This window comes from Chelon labrosus (genome assembly GCF_963514085.1).
Source record: "Chelon labrosus genome assembly, contig: SCAFFOLD_13_1, whole genome shotgun sequence".
In the NCBI taxonomy this organism is placed as follows: Eukaryota; Metazoa; Chordata; class Actinopteri; order Mugiliformes; family Mugilidae; genus Chelon; species Chelon labrosus.
Genome location: NW_028181779.1, coordinates 22908 through 41249, shown reverse-complemented (window position 1 = coordinate 41249; position 18342 = coordinate 22908). Strand labels below are relative to the sequence as shown.

Genomic DNA, 18342 nt, shown 5'->3' with positions numbered 1-18342 from the left:
GGGTGGCAGATCTAGCTGAGGATGGGAGCCAACGAGTCCATGGAGCAAGGACAGACCCGCTGTCCCTCTCAGGAACACATGTGAGTTTGAGTTAATCTGCATCCGTGCTCGGTGAGAGCAAAATGAAGAGAGATGTAATTAATTCAAAAGCTGGAGTACTGCCGTGTGATGGTTTTTATTTATTCATGGCTTTGCATTGGTCTTCCATGCATCATAATTGCTCAGTATGGGTGCTGGCTGATTTTATTAATCACCTGTGAGTGACTCCATTGGTGCTTCAACCATTTATGTCACATTTGTGTTGTTTCTGTTGAGAGATGAAGGCTGAAGAAAATCCACACGAGCCTTTGTTTTGTTTCCTTTCTCTCTCATTGTTTTCGAGGTATTTTAGCGTTCTCTTCTTCTTTTTGTTTTGTTGTTGTGCCATCAGATGTATATCACACACTATAACACGGCAACGCAACCAACCAAGCGTGCGTATAGGGTCCCTTTTGTGATGTAAATATGGATGAGAAAATCAGAGCACGTGCACAGGCACATGTGCCTCGGTGTGCTCGGGCTACAGCATGTACAGTATGGGCGAAACACGATAGTTCTTCCAGGGGAGCCTATGGAAACCAGGATACAGTAGAGCAGGAGCCGCTGGGAGGCCGGTGAGGTGATGTTTTGTCCTGTGGGAAGGAGGACGCGACTGCCGCTCTGTGGAGCAGGAGCTGGTGACCGTGCCGAAATAGAGCACACTGCGCGGGGATGGATGGATGATGAGAGAGTTAGAGAGGGAGAAGAGACGGAGCAAAGAGTGCTCCACTTTGCTTTGTTTTATTTATATCTCAGACGCGCCACTGCACAGGGGAAGGAGGACCTGGGGAGGAACGGAGAGAGAGAGAGAGAGGGGGATACGGGAAAATGAACTTGTGTGTACGTGCTGCGTGTAATGAATGATTTATGGCATAATATAGTCATTTGTCATCTCAAAGCTCTTCAAAAGTTTAGATCTAAGAGGACTGAATACTTAGAAGATGTTTGCGAGTGTCTGCCTTTTACGCAAGACTGTTGAGTTTAGCAGCTGTTGCAGGTGCTCTAAACCAAAACACAAGAAAGTGTTTCCTGGGTTTACACCTTAAAGAAATAACACGCCAAAAAACTGCATGGTGGGAGTTTTTAGAAATCTAAAACGAGAGTCCAAGATGTGTCTTCCTTGCCAGTATTAGTCTGAAAGAACCAAACATCTAAAAATCTCAAAGCCAAAACAGGGAGATATTTTAACCCCTTCCCCCCGCCCATGTATTTCTACGTTGCCGCTCTCACCGTGTCTTGTTGTCTCTTAATGTGCCATCTGCTTTCCGTGAGTGACTCAGATTAGGCTAGGAAAGGTATTACTCTTAGAGATTATTTTAGTCTGACACTCTTTTGTCTTAACCGGCCTCTTTGTTTTGAGATGGAGTGCACCCCGCGGACAAAAGGAAGCCAGACTCCAGAGGAGAGGTCTTTAACAGAGGACATCTGCTCTTTGCGGGGAAAAAAAAAGAAAAGAATATGTTTGCAACAGGTTCTGTTTATGTGACCTGCAGAGGGTGCAGAGGGATTATCTATAAGATTTAATTTCCTGATGTTGACAAATCACTTGCAGAAGACATATGGCGTATTCTGCGTGCACGTGTCAGACTGTAAAGCCTCTACATGTTGCCGCCTGCTGTGTAGAGGCTCCAGTTATATGAAAATGGGTTGTTGTAGTTTTTCACGTGGTGTGCAGCGACTATGATGTAATACTTTATTTCCAGCGGCTCATTCATCAGAGGGTTTGAAGCACAGGAGCTCCCTCTGTTGGTCTCTGTGTTTCTTCCTCAAGGGATTGGCAACACAAAGCGTATTTTTTACTATCATACACTTTTCCTCTTTAGGTCCATAAAACACAACATTTAACCTTATCATGCAGTTAAAATATATGTGTGATGGCACGGTTTATTCATTCATCATTGTTCGCGACAGACGTGTGTTTATGCAAATCATGCAACCGATTTATAGTGTGCTGAAGTGCCGCTTTATGCTGACTGTGCTGGTGTTTTTCCCTGCTGGTCTGAGAGACAGGAAGTAAATCTGACAAAAACAAATGGGTGAAACTGAAAAAATAGGGAGGAGCATGAAGGTAAGCGACAGAATATAAGGTGTAGAAAAGGTGGAACGAAGGTGGTCGGTGTCCAGACAGAGAATTTTTAGACAGACCATGACAGTCGAGAGAGGATGGAGGGTGGCTGCTGATCACACAGCTGCTTGGAGACCAGCATCCCTCTCTTCTTCTTTCTTTTTCCATCACGTTTAATCTAATCACAGATACCTTTTAATTTCAGTCTGCCCAAATTTAGCTAATTTCTTGTCTACATGCCGGTGTATCCAATGTCCCCATGGCCGTTGTATAGAGTCTGCTGTTCAGACAGACTGAGGTGGGTTTGGCTGGGAGCAGAGACACGTCTGGCTGTCTGAAACGCACTGTCTCCCTGCCTCACTCTGCAGAGTTTCTGTCTCCAGGCAGTAATCTCAGCCTGTGAGAGGCTGCTGGTAACTGCTGCTCTCTTTGTTTCTATCTACCGCCTCCATCCATCCTTTTTTGCCACTAAAAGCTACTGTAGATGCGATTGCATTACTGCAGAAGAGATTCCCAGACGATGTTTATTCACCTAATATTTGATTCATAACCACATTTCATTACAGCTCTTCCTTCAGCGCCTGGTTCAGGGTTTATTAGATTTCACTTGTTTAAATGCGAGTAAAGGTGATCTATAATAGTCAGTCTTGCAGCGATAGCAGTTGTGAAATGTCTTTTCTTTTGCTTTTCGTTCAAACCAATTCACTGGCCGTGAGCAAAATGGTGCTGATGCAGCAACTGCCTGCCTCGTGTATCTACAGTGTGCCTTGATTTTCCTTCTGTATCCTATAAAACACTTCTCTGAACCGTGCTGGATAGTCAAGTTGTGTTGTGTGTGTGTGTGTGTGTGTGTGTGTGTATCCAGCCACCTTGTTGTCCCCCCCCCCCCCCCAATCCTCTCTACTGGAACATATGGCGGGAACAACCTCCAGTTGCCATAGAAACGCAGTGTTTGCAGTGGCATGAAAAATGTTCTCTGCAAGGACATAAACAGAGCAGTGAAATGAATCCCTAATTACCTTATTTCTCCCTTTTTGTCTTGTTTCCATTCATTCTCAAAGGAGACAGCTAAATATCTCTTCATAGCCGAGTACAGTTTTATTTCCACATATCCAACTTGGTTTATGCTCGTTTGATCTTTGCGTATTACTCTCTGTCGGATCCCTGCCGTCTGAGGTGTCTGTGCCGCTGCCTGTCTGACCATATGACAATATGATCCTGGTTCCCAGCGATTGATGCAGATGGATTTCTAGGCAGACCAGTCTTGTCCTGCTGGGACACACCGGGCCCGCACGGAGATTAGGGCTCTGGCTCCCGTCTCGGGCCATGTGCTGTCTCATCTGGCATCGCGAATGCTGTAGCTCGATTAATAAGTATTGAGCAGGTACCACTTATCATTTTACACACTGTCGGGGCTTTAACATGCTGTCTAGTGCAGCATGAGGAATTGTTTAGATTTGTCAGCGGCGCACGTTGCGGTGCAAGTAAAATGTGCCAATCTTGCGACCCTGGAGATGCTGACAATGATGGCAAATTACATTTATAGCTTTCTCTATGCACACAGCTGTGAATGTTGTTTTGTTTCTTGCAAAGTTTAAGACCCCCTTCATCTGTAATGGCACTGGCTTTTATTTAATCCAAGTCTTTGACATAGGACCCTGACAAAATGCCGACTAGCAATGCCTTGAAGCAAATCTCCATGGAGATTAGGTTTCCCAAAGTGTGCCTTTTCCCTGAGAGAAGCAATGTTGAATTTTGTCATAATTCAGACAGAGATTGACACTATAAATAGAATAGTAAACATGAGAGATGCAGTGGTGTTTAAAATAATGAGAGGAGAATTGGAAGTGCTTTGGCTGCTGGCCAGTATAGACCCTTTCTTTGTGAATTCACTTGTAGGAGAAAGAAAGGTACATGCAGGGAGGGAGAGAGGGAGAGAAAATAGAGTATCGCAGGAGGTGGGCTTCGGCAGGCGGTCTCATTTAGATTTAGAGACATCATTTCCTACTGGGGAGGAGTGGAGACGGACTGATACTGCCACAGATGACAAAGAGGAGCAACGCAAAAGGACTGCAGAAACAAAGAGATCTGGGTATTTGATCATAGAGAAAAGGGAGAGAAGAAAGAAAAGGAAAGGTTGGATCCGGAGGTCTGAGCTCATCCTATTAGGTGGAAGCTGTGGTCGCCTACCTGAGAGTCAGGCAGCAGCGTTGTGGTGAGGAGAGGTGCAGCCCACCGGCAGCCATGGCAGTGAGTGCGTGGCAGGCTCTGTCTCCACTGCAGTGGGCTCGCTGGGGCTGGGACACGCTGCTGGGTGGGGCGGGAGATGCCGACAGCCCAGACTCAGATCCGGCTCTGGGGCTCCTCCGGCGCCTCTCCTGGAGCTCGCGTCATGACAGCATGATCGGGGCTGCCAGGGAGCCGGTCAGACAGAGGTGAGACGGGACGGGGGAGGCTGGGAGACACATACCGTCAGATTAATGCATCGATCGACAGAGCGTGGAGCTGGGTATCCAGGATGTCTGCAAAGCTTTGTGTTAAATGTGTAAGATAATGAGAGAGGTCTATACGTTTAGAATGATAGTGTATTGATTTTATTTGCAGCCTATTGTCATACTGTTGTTTCTCTCACCCCCCCCCCACCCCCACCATGTCTGCTTTACGACTGTGATATCTTTAGGTCTCTAGGTAGTCTGGTGTGTGTATGTGTGTTGTGATGGGGTTATACTGTGTCTCAGGCGTGTCGTTATCTGTCACCTCTCTGCAGATTCAGCGTTTTCATTTAAAGACATTGAAGTCCACTATAAACGAAAACACGTAGCAGCCTGGGGCTAATTTGTTTTAAGCAATACACATTTCAGGGAATAGAAAATTGCTGCTTCTCCTATGTGATGAACTGCTTGTTCTTTGCAAAATGCTGCTCTAAGAATCAGTATTATAAGAGGTTTATGTTTTAGATTTCCCTTTACTTTAATTTTTCCTTTTGTCTTTTGTTATAGGAGCTCAGACTCCGATGGAGCTTTTGAGACCCCTGAATCTACGACTCCAGTGAAGGCTGTTTCTCCCGCTGAACCCCAGAGAGATCAACTTCAAGACAAAGGTACAGGAGGAGGATTATTCTACAGTGTGTGGTTAACCCTTATTATACAGGTTCAGGCTCTGTTACACTGGTCTACGTACTTTTATTGAAAGTATTATTACACCACCTAGTGGATTAAGGCTGTACTTCACCTCTAGGAGTCCATTCGGTCTTTCATGACTCCAGCTGAGAGATCTTTGAATTATTTATAGCACATTCATCTCTGGGACTGGATGTGTCAAACAAACGCCTTTTTCATGTCTTCGTCTTTTGCAGTCGCAGACACCTTGGCCGGTGTTCCTGCCTCTGAGTTGACTACAGCCGATCCGCCCTGCCTTTCCTCGTCCAATGCTTTCGATGAGGACAAGCCCATTGCTGCCAGCGGTGCATATAATATCGAAGTTTTCGCTACAGAGGGAACAAGTCAGACTCTGACCCGTTCTCTCAGCCTCCAAGGAGGAGAGCTTGATAGTTCTAGTCTACTGGATGGATCACTGTCGGGGGGTTACCGTCCACATTCAGAATCCTTCAGCGTAGGCACCGAGAGTGCCCCGGGGACACTCCGCAGGCCCAAGAAAGTCCGCCCTGGATCTTTAAAGAAGAAGCCTCTCCTCAGACAGAACTCCAACCCGGAGAGTCCCAGGCCAGCCTCATCCAGCAGCACGCCGGAAACCAAGAAACGGGCAAAGCCTCTAACTGCCAGCCCTCTCCCAGCTCAGGAGGAGACAGAAGGAGGCTCTGCGACGCCGAGCCCTGGAGGAACTCTCCGAAAAACCAGGAAAAGCCGTGTGGAGACCCCTCCTCCTCTGCCCGAGGAGACCAGTCAGACCAGTCAAGAGGAGCGCTGTGTCGTTCCGGCCTTACCCTTGTGCCAGGAGGAGGTCCCTCTCCCTGATAGTCTAACGGGCAAAGACGAATCCCCAATCCCTGCTAGTGCGTCCTATCAATGGGATCCAGAGAACTTTGAGAACATCGACCCTTTCAAAACTGGAGGAAGTAAAATTGCCAATTCCCCTGATCTTGGTCGTAAAGGTCCCGTGTGTGGCACCGTTCCCACCCCTCCAGAGAGTCCTCCTGTTCCTGCTGTGCAACCCTGTCTCCCCCGCCCCACTGCTCCCCCCGAAGAGCCAGTCGCCAACCCTGAAGAGCAGCCCATTGTAACCAAGCGCCAGCCAGTAAGACTGGAGTTTGACTACTCCGAGGAGGGCTCTGAGGCGTCACATCAAGCCTCTCCTCCGCTCAAGAAACTGGGAAAGAAGCCCAGCGGCAAGATGCCTCTGAGGAAACCAAAGCTGGGGCTGAAGAAGGCAGCTCCGCCACCGACGGAGCCGCTAGACAACAACCCTCCAGCAACACACAATGGCAATGAGGATGACATCCCCGTTCCTAAAGCAGCTTACAACTTTGAACCTGACAAATGGGACGATCCAAACTTCAATCCATTTAACCCGAAGAAAGGTATCGCCAACTCTCCAAAACTATCCCGGCCATCTTATGACTTTGACCCCAATAACTTTGACGACTCCATAGACCCTTTCAAATCCTCCAACAATATAAGTAACTCCCCGCCGAAGGCATCGGCGTCCTTTGAGCAGTCGTCCAATGACTACGATAATGAAAATGACAATGACAACATCGGGGAACTGGGGGACCAAAACCAGAACAAACCGGCCAAGAAGAAGAAAACTCCTATCAAATCGTAAGTTTGCGTAGTTTTACCAGAGGATAGTGAAGCGTGCGCACTCCCTTTCGGAACATGTGTAGGAATATTTAGCTTTAGTCTGTGTTTGTATGTGGTTCATGAGTCTGTTGTGCCAGTGTCCTCTGTCTGTCTCTCTGTCACCTGTGTCTGTGTATTCTCATATGTCACAGGAAGTCCAGGGGTGTGTCTTCTCTATGTTGTCTGTTGTAAGTACAGGGACAAGAGTTCACCCTTTCTGACCCTTGATTCCACGAGCCTCTCCTTTTATAGCAGCATGTCGTCCCTCCTCCTATTAACAGAAACATCGCAATCCCTTGTACACACATCCATTAAAACTTTTTTTTTTAATCCTGCTCTTTTTAACTGGAGAATACCAGTTTACATGCCCAGCTCTGTGCCAGCAGTAGGTATAATTCATAAGTAACTGCTGAAATGAATATAAAATACATTTTAAAAAGCTCTTTAACCTCACCAATAGAAGTCAGTTGAACAATGAGGTGACTTATGAATGAATGTTTGTGTTTGACAGGTAGTTTAGCACACCAAAACAAAAAAATACGGTAACAAATCAGATTAGATATTAAATGCATCCGTCTCTTTTTTTTTAACTGAAGCTGACAACAAACTATCTTTCTTCCTCTTTGTCCATCCATTGTTTAACAGGAGGTGTGACTGCTCCCTCTTGTGTTCATCGTTGGCCATTGCCACTACATTATACACCGATCAGCCACAACATTAAAACCGCTGACAGGAGAAGTAAATAACATTGACCATCCTGTGACAATACATTGTTCTGCTGGGAAACTTTTGGACCTGGCATTCATTTGTGTGGATGTTACTTAGAAAATGTACCACCAACCTAGACCAGACCAGGCACCCCCACCCCATAGCAATGACACTACTTGATGGCAGCAGCCATCCCCAGCAGGATGCAGCCTGACACAGGCACACACACAAACCCTGACCTAACAGCATAATTTGTTGACCTGGCCTCCAAATTCACTAGATCCCAAACTGATCAAGTATCTGTGGGATGCACTGGAACAAGCCTCATCCACAGACGCCCCCCAACCCACAGGAGCCAAAGGCCCCGACTAACAATATTCTGTTGCCAGACACCACAGGACGCCCTCAGAAGGCCCATGTCCATTCTCTGATGAGTCATAACTGTTTTGGAGGCACAAGCGAAACTTACATAATGTCATAATGTTGTGTCTGATCGGTGTATGGCCTAACAATTATTGTGTTCTTATAAAGTTAAGTATTGCTCAGTGCCAGTTTATATTAATTACCAATTAATTTAGTCATCATTTATTTTCATCTGCATGCAGAAATGCTCCAGACTGAGTGAAGCATTAACTCAGATCAGTATTTTGCATTAAATTCAGCGGCTTAAAAGGGATGATTTAATCAGAAGGTGCTGCACTTTTCTTACAATTCAATACAATCAGTTTAAAAACACCTGTATTACGTGTTCTTCAGAAGGAAGTCTGGGAAGATTGAAATAAATAAAAGTGGGACCTGTCAACTAACAGTTTAATCTGCATCAACATCCCAACCACTCAACTACATTATCAAATACGTTCCTGTCTCAGATCTGTAGTAAAAGTAAAGTATTCGTAACTCAATATTAATCCGTCATTACTCTTCAGTGTGCCGTTACTAACTATAGATTCAGCCCTCGTCACAAACATTTCACTGTTCTGTTCATTTCCGCCACGTACAGTAAGTAGCACTGTTGCACATATAGCTCTATGCAAACTGTGTTACCATTTCATGCAAAAAAAGCAGATGCACACTAGTAGTTAGACAGGAAATGTTAGCTCTAATGAAGAGCTGAGTGGCTTGGGTGACTCTGGATGTTGACAGTTTTCTTTTCTTTCACAGTAATACTTTCAGAGTGAAGAGGTCGCCAAAGAAATCTCCGCTGTCTGACATATCCCAGGTGCGTACGCTCCACATTTGTGCGCCGTCACTCAGCTCTGTCAGCCTCGTGCACATGTGATTCCGCCTCTCTCGTCGGATTTTGTCTCACCTCTCTCTGCTCTGTGTTGCAGGACCCTGCGGATGAGTTTCACTCGCAGGAAGACCACGCCACAGACGAGGAGAAGCTGGCCTCCTCCACCAGTCATAAGTGGGCAGCCCTCCACGACATGGACTCAGATTTGAACTCTGACCAGCAAGACTTCCCTCAGCCGTGTGACCTTACTTCATTTGTCAACGAGAACAGTCTTCCTCAGGAGACTCCAGGTGAGGCATAACTGTTCGACCCCTTTGCAGCCGCCTGGGTCCCAAAAACTGCTCATACACATTCAGAGCATACCACAGAGAGCAATCAGACACTTTATTCATACAGCCGTGTCATTGATTCATTTTTTGTGGCAGTGAAAAAAAAAAAAACCTGTTGGCCCAGTTCTCTACTACCCTCTGACCTCCAGAGGAGCAACCTCTTCCCAGAGGCTGTCTGGCTCAACCCATCTGGGTCAGAGATGAAACAGAGAACAGACAGCCCTGCCTCAGCCTCTGATCCCGCAACACTCTCTCATATGTCTCTCCATATTGTGTTTTGTATTTAAATGGTTTGTTTTTCCTCTTTCTCTCCCAGTGCAAGACTATGAAATTGAGTACATGGAGAAGATTGGCTCCGCTTCACCGGTGAGTATTTGATGCTCTTCAGCGAACTTGCCTGACTTTGTTATTTTATGGTAAATGATATTTTGTACAAATAACGTTCGAATTGAGAAGGTTTTTATCTTTATTTTTGTCTTGCGTGTTTTGTAGCCACTGTCTGCGAAGAAGCCGTCTTTGTACTTAAAGTTGGACTCGGTATCTGACAGCTTAACCAAAAATACATCCGCACATGGATCTGAACCCAGCTCCCCCTGCACAGGGTAAGACACACTTTACTTGCTACACTCTCATGCTTTCTATATATTTTGTTGTATGTGCTGTATTACATGAATAATTGCATGAATGGATTTAGTTATGCAACGTCCAACCCCCTTTTTTTTTTTGCCTTATGCTAAAAGTAAACGCAGCTGCTTCAGCAATGTTTTCACTAACGCTCTCATCCATCATATACGCTACGTTACGTGCCATTGCTTTCTTTCTCCCATTCTGTGCAGGAGCTTCGAGGAGATGGAGGCCCAGATAACAGCCGGCATGAAGACACCGGTGCTGAGCTCCCGGCCTGGTCCCGAGGGCTCTGCCGGGGACAAGGGCAAGAAGAGAGAGATCGAGGCGCTCAGCCGAACACAGAGCACAGAGAGGGAAGAGCAGGTGAGCCTTCATGAAAATTTGAACTCAGTCTGTAGTTATCACATATGTTGTAAAACAAATAAATAATAAAAAGTATGTGTGTAGTCACCGTCATGTAAGAAAAATCAGTCATTTTTTATTTTGGTACATTTACACCATGTTAAGTCACAAGGGGGAGACAGAGTACCACACTGCAGGTGGTTTATCACAGGCTCTGACTCCAACATCAGTCTGAGCGGATCTCATTATAGCCTTGTCACTGATAAGAAATAGCCGGTCCACCACATTAGGTTCCCAGCTTGAATTCAGTGAATCAGCTCCCAGTGCTGCCACTCAAACACTCAGCGCTTGCTTTGCCATGCTGTCCCCTGCCTCCCCCCCCTGCCCTCTGCCTACTCCTCCCGGTGCCCTTGTAGCCCCCTAGCCAGGGCCCTGTGGAGGCCCCTGCTCCAGCCATGGCCATGCCCCTGTTAGACAGGCTGTCTGAGTGTGATGACCCCCTGCAGTACCTGGAGCCTGACCTGGCTGAGACCAACCCCACCGCATTCGCCCAAAAACTACAGGTGTGTTGACAGACCACACGTGACCCTACTTGATAAACCTTGCAGGTTTTGGTTCTGGTAGTCCATTTGTGTGTATTTCTGTACAAACATTATTCCCATTGTGTCACCTTATTACATCCTGCCTTTTCATTATCCCATTTCTTCCTCCTCTTCCCTGAGTTGCTGTTTTTAGCTTGCTGCGTGCAGTAGATTATTGGTGCGTAAAATGTAGACAGCAGGGAGGTGTGTGCGCTCTACTCAAATCTCTATATGTTTTCCCCTTTGCTCTCTCATCCTTGGGCGGCAACCCTCCTCCCTTACCCATGAAATTCGGCCCCCATGTGTGCGGCCAAGGAGGAGCTGGTTCTTGCTGCCCTGAGGATAGAGGCTCTGCAGGTAGCCAAAAACATCTCTCAGTGCCCTTCCCTCTCCACTGTAACCCCCCAGGTACTGCGCTGAGTCAGCCTGCACCTGCTGTACGCCAGTGTGTGTGTGTGTGTGTGTGTGTAGGGGTGAGTGTGTGGGAGTTTGAGAAAAGATGCATCTTGAATGAGTGATTAGGGAGAAGCAGGTGTGCGTGACTGTAGTGTGGTGCATGAGTGTGCCTCGGCCTGCCGATCCTTCCCCTCACACACACCGTTTTGTGTGTGACTGTGAACCCATGGCCGTATCAACATGGTGGCTGTACATCCATGGTCCTGCCACCTCCTGCGTCCCCACATATGAAATCTCTAACATGGCTTATTGTGTCCAGCTCCCACCCCGACTAGCAGCGAGCTCCTCCAGGTTGAATCCTCTGGACCAGAGTGCCTTTCTTAGCTCCTTGCCTTCGTTATGCATGTTGGGCAACATGCATGTTGCCTGTCCATGAGAGGCTTACATCAGCATGAATGTGACTGGGAATGTCTCACACAAGATGTATTATCAGCAGCTGAGGAGTACGTAAGGCTCCTAAATGTAATTGTTGATGTTTTTGCTACCATTGCCCCCCCCGCCCAAATCCCAGTCACATTCTTGTTTTGTGATTTGGTCCTTTTCCCCAGACTAACAGCACTAACAAACACTTCCATCAGGTAGGTGTCAGTGTTCATCGAGGCAGGAGTTTAGGTTGAACCTGGGAATATTCAGTTCGCGGTTACTCTGCTAAGACTCGTAGCAGGGCAGGCGTGTCCCGGTCCTCTTCCCTTCCCATGTCTCATGCTACTGTCCCGCACGTTTTACAGTCTCGACTCAAGAAAGCCAGCACCCGTCGGTGGAATATCAACGGTTCACCCGTATTGAAAGTAAGAGTAACCCCTGAGATTTGTCCTCGTCTTAATCCACCTTAGTGCAGTCTAAATATTTGGTCACTTTTTCAGTTTTAACAGCCTTGAAAATGACAATGACCTTAAAGTGCTGACTTTTAGCTTTAAACACGGCACTTTAATACGTAGTAGTCTTTGGACGGGCTGAAAATATCTACACTGTTGACCCCATTTGGATGTACTGTAAATGTCGTTCAATTAAAGCTGAGGTTCAGCATTTTACCTTCCTAATTCTGGACTACAGTGCCACAATCATTGTCCAAATACTTACAGACTGCAATAGTTAGCTCCAGTAGACCCCAGAAGTCCAAGATCCAGAGAGTCAAATACAATTTTTAAGGTTTCCCTGTACTTGCAGCGGTGTATCTAGCATCTCTCTTGTAGTTTTTCCTGTGTTTCACATAGCGATTGTCTTGTAGTTTCAGCTTGTGTCTTCAGTTTTCCCCCATTCGCTCACAAACCTACTGTGTACTCCTTATAGAGTTTTCTTGTGAGAAATTATATTTACAATCAGCATTACTTCTATTCTTTGAGGTTTAATAAATATGAAGAATGCACTTCTTTCCTCGTAAAAAACACTTCATTGTTCTTCTTAAAAGTTTGAATTGTGCATTCAGACTAGGGTTAGTAGGGTTGATGCATAAGACAACGTAGTAACAGCTGCAGAAAGACTGTTCTATAGCACATCTACAGGTTAAAGACTGCAGGGCACTGGGAGTCATAAGAGGTTTCGATTTGTTTTCTTGAAATTTCTTAAAAGATCCGTCGCTACCTCAACTTGACCGGCCTTTACATCCAGCTGAATAATGGAATTAGAGCTCCAGCCAGCCTCTTTTCCGCGTATTATTAGATCTCCGTGTCTTTGTCCCCCGTGAGCCCCCACCATTTCATCAAATCCCCCCTCGTAATCCAGCTCTACCAAGGATGACTAAATCCCTCTCGGAGCAGAGTTTAAGGGGACCAAAAGTGGTGCTAGAGCGAGGATTGCTTTTGCATTTTGATATGATGTTTTTGCGTGAGAGCATCTCACATCACGGTCTTTGTAACAGAACAAAGGTTGGGTAAACGTTACAGTGAACAGTGTGATTCTAGCCACATCGGGTAAGACGTCCTCACTGTGTTGTAACATTCTTTGACACGACACTAACATTTATTTCCCTTGCTGCCCAGTCCGCTCCCCTATCCTCCCTCTCCTGTTTATGATCAGCTGCTGCCCTCCTTCCCCTGTCTTTCTTGCCTGGACCCAATCACATTCAAGCTACTGCAATGAGCAGGTGACCATGGCCGCTCAGCTGGGGCCGGCATCAGCGAATAACATGGCTAATACTGCGGCAATGAAGACTGTTTCATCCAATCATGTGGCGGCTGACCACCAAGTCTTCGGGAACATCACCAGCTTGCCTCATTTACATATTGGTTTTGCTGTGTGGTACATTTTGATATAGTTTGATGCTGCCTTGCGGTTTGGTTCAGGATTCCCGTAGAGAGAATGTGTGTGTGAGCCCGAAGGTGTGTCCCATCTGGGAGCTGTTTTTGCATCCGGTCATGTTTCCATTCATTTCCCTCCTCTCCTTTGCTTCCTGGAAGCAGCACAGAGACGTGTCGTCTTCAGCAGAAAGTGCTGTGTCCATGAACTCGCTCTACGCCAGGAACACCGCCCCCAGCTACATTGAAGGGGAGAGTCCCCACCTGCCCAGGGAACTGGACCACTCGCTGGGGATTGCACGAGAGGAGGTGCCTCCATCATGTTTTTTTTCCATTCTTTTAGTCACAAATGTTAATTAAGTTCGGACACTGTGTTTACCAAAGCTTTATTCGTCCTCCTCAGATTGTGACAAAGGAGAAAGAAGTGCTAGAGTGGCAGAGGAAGTACGAAGGCAGTCGACAGGAGGTGGTGGAGATGAGGTAAGAAGAGACACCTTGGGTTGTTATCACTTATACCCACCAGCATCCGTCAGTGTTGCTGTTACATGGCAGCGTGTCATGATGCCTGGAGCTTTCAGACTCCACCCATTCTCACCATTTAACCAGTCAATGGGTTTATCTCACTTAAACTGTCAAACAAAGCTAAGGTTAACTGCAGAGCGGAGAGCCAGTTAAAGACGTCGATCTGAGTCTTAGCCCCACTGCAAGTGTTGGAAAACAGAGGAATAGATGAGGGCTGATTTGATATGTTTAAGTTTACAGTTAGATAAATTAAATAATTACAACTTGATTGCATTTGAATAATATAAAACTCTGACAACAGCGCAGAACTGTCATTAACTATACTCGTCTACAGATGATCAAACTTTGTTCCACAAATGACTCCTAACCATGGAGACAGAGATATTCAGTCCTTATTCTTTGTCAGCAGGGGGTGGGTACGAGTCCAGCTGGTCGCTGCTCAGTTAACGTGGATAAGACAAGAGCTTACTCCATTTGACTGATTGGTCGGACTGGATAAGGAGTGGCTAAGAAGCTAAGGGTTAGCCATAGCTAATCAATCCTCTTACATCTGCCAACCTGCTCGTACTAACACATCGTCGTCCTGTGGGGCTTTTAGAGACCACAAGACTGAGGACGATGTAGAAAAAAGAAAACACTCAGCGTTCTGGGCACTTAGATCATATTCATAATTAATCATTCTCAAAAGTTGTAGGCTTGATAAATCTTGTTTGTTTGTCGGTACTCTTCCCATATATCCAAATATAGCGGTTACCCATTCGACTCGGACTCCGACGGTCCAAGTTGTGACCAAAATTAGAAACAGTTGGCGGCGTTTCCAGATCCGCAGCTTTTTCACTGATATTTTTAGTTTTTAATTAAGCCTTCTAAGTACAAACAGGCAAACTGATGCTAACCTCTTTTTCCACTGGCTGAGACAAGTAAATAAACGGCATACAATCACTTTAGAAACGTGTACACCTAAAAGCAGTTTGGGGACATACACTACACCTAAAATTACTTGTAACACGTTGCAATCTCCTCTCATCCACAGGAGAATTGTTGCCGAGTATGAGAAGACAATTGCCCAGATGATCGGTGAGTTCAACGTTGAATGTAATTTCTCAGTTTCTTACAAGACCCAAGCTTCGACTTCACGTTAATATTATTTAAAAGCAAAAAAGTTTTGTTCCTCAATCTCTGTCTCTACCTTTTGCACATGTTTATTTGCAACTTTAAAAAAAAAAAAAAAAAAGAATAATCTGCAAAGCATTTGTGACCCCTTATCCATTGCCACTGATATGAGACAGTATTTTTATCCTCAGCAAGCACGAGGTGTTAATGCTGCACATGACAAATAAACCTGAATCTGATCTGAATCCTGATGTCAATGGAAGGGGAGCTACTCACCTTTGCCAGATCGTGTCCAGCTTCTCTGGCCTCATTAAATCTCACCGCAAGCTCACTTTCTTGCATTATTCCTGCTCTCACCTACATCGTCTTTGCCACCTCTGGACATTCCAGAAGATTTGATTTCTTTTTTTTTTTTTGCTGCGGTCTAAATTTCATTTCTTACCCTCATTAAGGCACTGTCACGAAAAGGAACAATCTGTCTCTGCTCGTGTCTAACACTCGGCTCTCTCACGTGTCTTGCCCTCCCAGCTTGACTTAACACGGTCCCTTCTTTTCTGTTCTGCTTCCCATCTTTGCCCACTTACTGTTTGATAACCCTGACAGGCATGCCAGGTGAGTAACGAGGAACCGTCCTTCACTTGTTTGTGTCGGCCCACGCCCCTCCATCCCGTACGTCAAGAGAGGGGAGCGCATGTGCTCACTTTCTTCATCTCATCCAGTGGCATTCGTTTCGTTGCATTCCATCCTGTCGGCTGGGACATTTTTTATTTTTAGTTTAATTGTTAACGGGTACTATTGGGAGACTATTTCAGCTTTTTTTTTTAAACTCACAAACCCTTTATTTAATCCCACAGTTTCTCATTTTAATACTATATGAATTTGATCAGTTCATATACGCTGGAGGCCATGTGAAAATTTGGCCACAACCTAAGATGGTTGCAAAAGTCATTCATACAGCTTTAGAGAGTTAAGCGGGTTGCTCATCTAAGCTCGTGACAGGAAAGGAAAAGGGGAAGGGGGAGGGGGCCGGCGTGCTGGGGGATACTTTGTCATTTCATCATGAAGGTTATAAAGATCTCTCAAAGCAAACCAGCTACCAGTTCTGTCTCTATACAAGTCTCTTTTTGATGTTTTCCATTGTCCGGTGTTTTTGTTTGCATGCTAAACTGGTTTAAAAGCAACACTCATACAGTAGAGAGTATAGTAAATCATACTAATCCACAAATCCATCTTGATATATTGTCAAAAACCGTTTTGTGTGTCGATCTTTAAACACGTTTCCAGTAAGGCAGACTCTTCAGTGGATGGATTAACAATCTTTTGTGTCTTTGTGTGTGTGTGTGTGTCAACCAGAGGATGACCAGAAGGAGAAATCTCTCTCCCACCACACCATCCAGCAGCTGATCCTGGAGAAGGACCAGGCCTTGGCCGACCTCAACTCTGTGGAAAAGTCCCTGGCCGACCTTTTCCGTCGGTATGAGAAGATGAAAGATGTGCTGGAGGGTTTCCGCAAGGTAACACGCAAATTATTCAACACTAATGAGTTTTTTTTTTTTTCTTTCTCTCTTTTTTAAATTTTGATTATTTTTTTCCAGCGTGACTTACAAGGCGTAAGTCATCTCAAATTTAGCTGAACACCCTCACGGCAAGTAATTAAAATATTTCTCGTTCCGCTCAGAATGAAGAGGTGTTGAAGAAATGCGCTCAGGAGTATCTGTCCAGGGTCCGCAAGGAGGAACAGAGATATCAAGCTCTGAAGATTCACGCGGAGGAGAAATTAGACAGGTGAGTCCGTGCACATTCTCATTCTGTCACGTTTATTCTGCTGTGACTGCGTTACTTACCCCAAAGGGAGGACACCACAATGCACTGAGTACACAATAACTCAAAGCCCAGCGGAAATTTGTTTGGATATAGGCCAATGTAATTAAGTGTTTCTATAGATTAGTTATATTCCATCTGTAGGAAATTTCTAAAGATTAATCCTCGCTTTGCTGAATCGAGGTTTTGCATTCATACGAGTTTGTAGGCTTATAGGGGATATGCAGAGGTGACTTGATTCTTATTGAATCCCTCGCGTGTTATCAGGGCCAACGCTGAGATAGCTCAGGTGCGGGCCAAGGCCAAGCAGGAGCAAGCCGCCCACCAGGCCAGTCTGAGGAAGGAGCAGATGAAGGTAGACTCTCTGGAGCGCACTCTGGAGCAAAAGGTCAGCAGTGGGATGTGAAAAGACACAAAATCAATACATTATCTCTGCACAGCCCGAGTGTGTGAACGTCAGTTTTTATTTCGCAGAACAAAGAGATCGAGGAGCTGACGAAGATCTGCGACGAGCTGATCGCCAAGATGGGGAAAAGTTAGCAGCCGCACTACGACAACGACGTGGGCGAGAAGGAAGTGGGTGACGCTTCCGAGAACTGATGAGACGCCTAAAGCCCAAAGTGGTCTTTTATTTCCTACTGACTTTGTGTATACAGGATCCACAGGAATGGCTTCCTCTTAATTAATCTGTACATTTTTGATGTGTATCAGTGTATCGTACTGTATCAGGGGTCTGGTTTAAAGTTTTAGCAAATCTATCATATCACTTATGAGTGCGTTTGTGGGTGTGTGCGAGAGAGAGCGTATGATAATGAGAAAGTGCAAGCATTGTTTGTGGGTTAAATGATCTATTATGATGTTGCCATGACAGCCACAGAGGGAGAAGACTGTTTTACCCACTCCTGTAATCGTCTCCTCTTAGTACAAGAGAAAGATAGATTTTGGGAAAAAAAAAAGAAGAAGAAGAGTTGCTTAGATTTATTCATGAAATGTTAATAAACCACTTACTAAGAGAACACACGCAATCACACTAGCTACTTGCATGTGAGAGGCAAAGAATGAAAAATAAATAAATCTTGTAATGTTTAATGTTTGTATATACTGCAGTAAAGTGCGAAAAAGACTCATCTGCATTTTTGATAGTCACGCCGTCATCCACAGCCCGCCGCCCCTCATGTAACCTTGTAGATATTTGTCATACTTGTCATAGCTTTTTTTCGATAAAATGGTGGAACTTTATTTTTTGGGATTTTATTTTGATATAAAGCAAACTAATCGTGACTGTATTCAGTTGTGACCCGGAGTAATTTAATTTTTGGATGGATATGTTTCTGGTCCTGCGATGGTCGTACGTCACACTGAGGAATAACTTCTCTGCACAGCTACTGTACAGCATCTGCTTACAAAGTGCAATAAAAGATGGCAATACAGCA

At 45.4% G+C, this 18342-nt stretch overlaps 1 protein-coding gene across 1 annotated transcript in view; it reads left to right on the top strand.

Moving 5' to 3' along the window:
* LOC311509693 (transforming acidic coiled-coil-containing protein 2-like) overlaps positions 1 to 18342 on the top strand; it is a gene marked incomplete at its 5' end in the record, with an annotated part of 47399 nt that extends 29057 nt beyond the window's left edge. Inside the window, 15 exons of the mRNA XM_084575117.1 lie at positions 5143 to 5243; positions 5499 to 6921; positions 8812 to 8869; positions 8982 to 9174; positions 9530 to 9579; positions 9706 to 9815; positions 10050 to 10203; positions 10599 to 10745; positions 13619 to 13762; positions 13857 to 13933; positions 15009 to 15052; positions 16442 to 16602; positions 16767 to 16873; positions 17177 to 17297; positions 17384 to 18342. Of these exons, the coding sequence (XP_084431243.1) occupies positions 5143 to 5243; positions 5499 to 6921; positions 8812 to 8869; positions 8982 to 9174; positions 9530 to 9579; positions 9706 to 9815; positions 10050 to 10203; positions 10599 to 10745; positions 13619 to 13762; positions 13857 to 13933; positions 15009 to 15052; positions 16442 to 16602; positions 16767 to 16873; positions 17177 to 17297; positions 17384 to 17449 (2956 nt within the window). The 3' untranslated portion in view covers positions 17450 to 18342. The remainder of the gene's footprint in view (positions 1 to 5142; positions 5244 to 5498; positions 6922 to 8811; positions 8870 to 8981; positions 9175 to 9529; positions 9580 to 9705; positions 9816 to 10049; positions 10204 to 10598; positions 10746 to 13618; positions 13763 to 13856; positions 13934 to 15008; positions 15053 to 16441; positions 16603 to 16766; positions 16874 to 17176; positions 17298 to 17383) is intronic.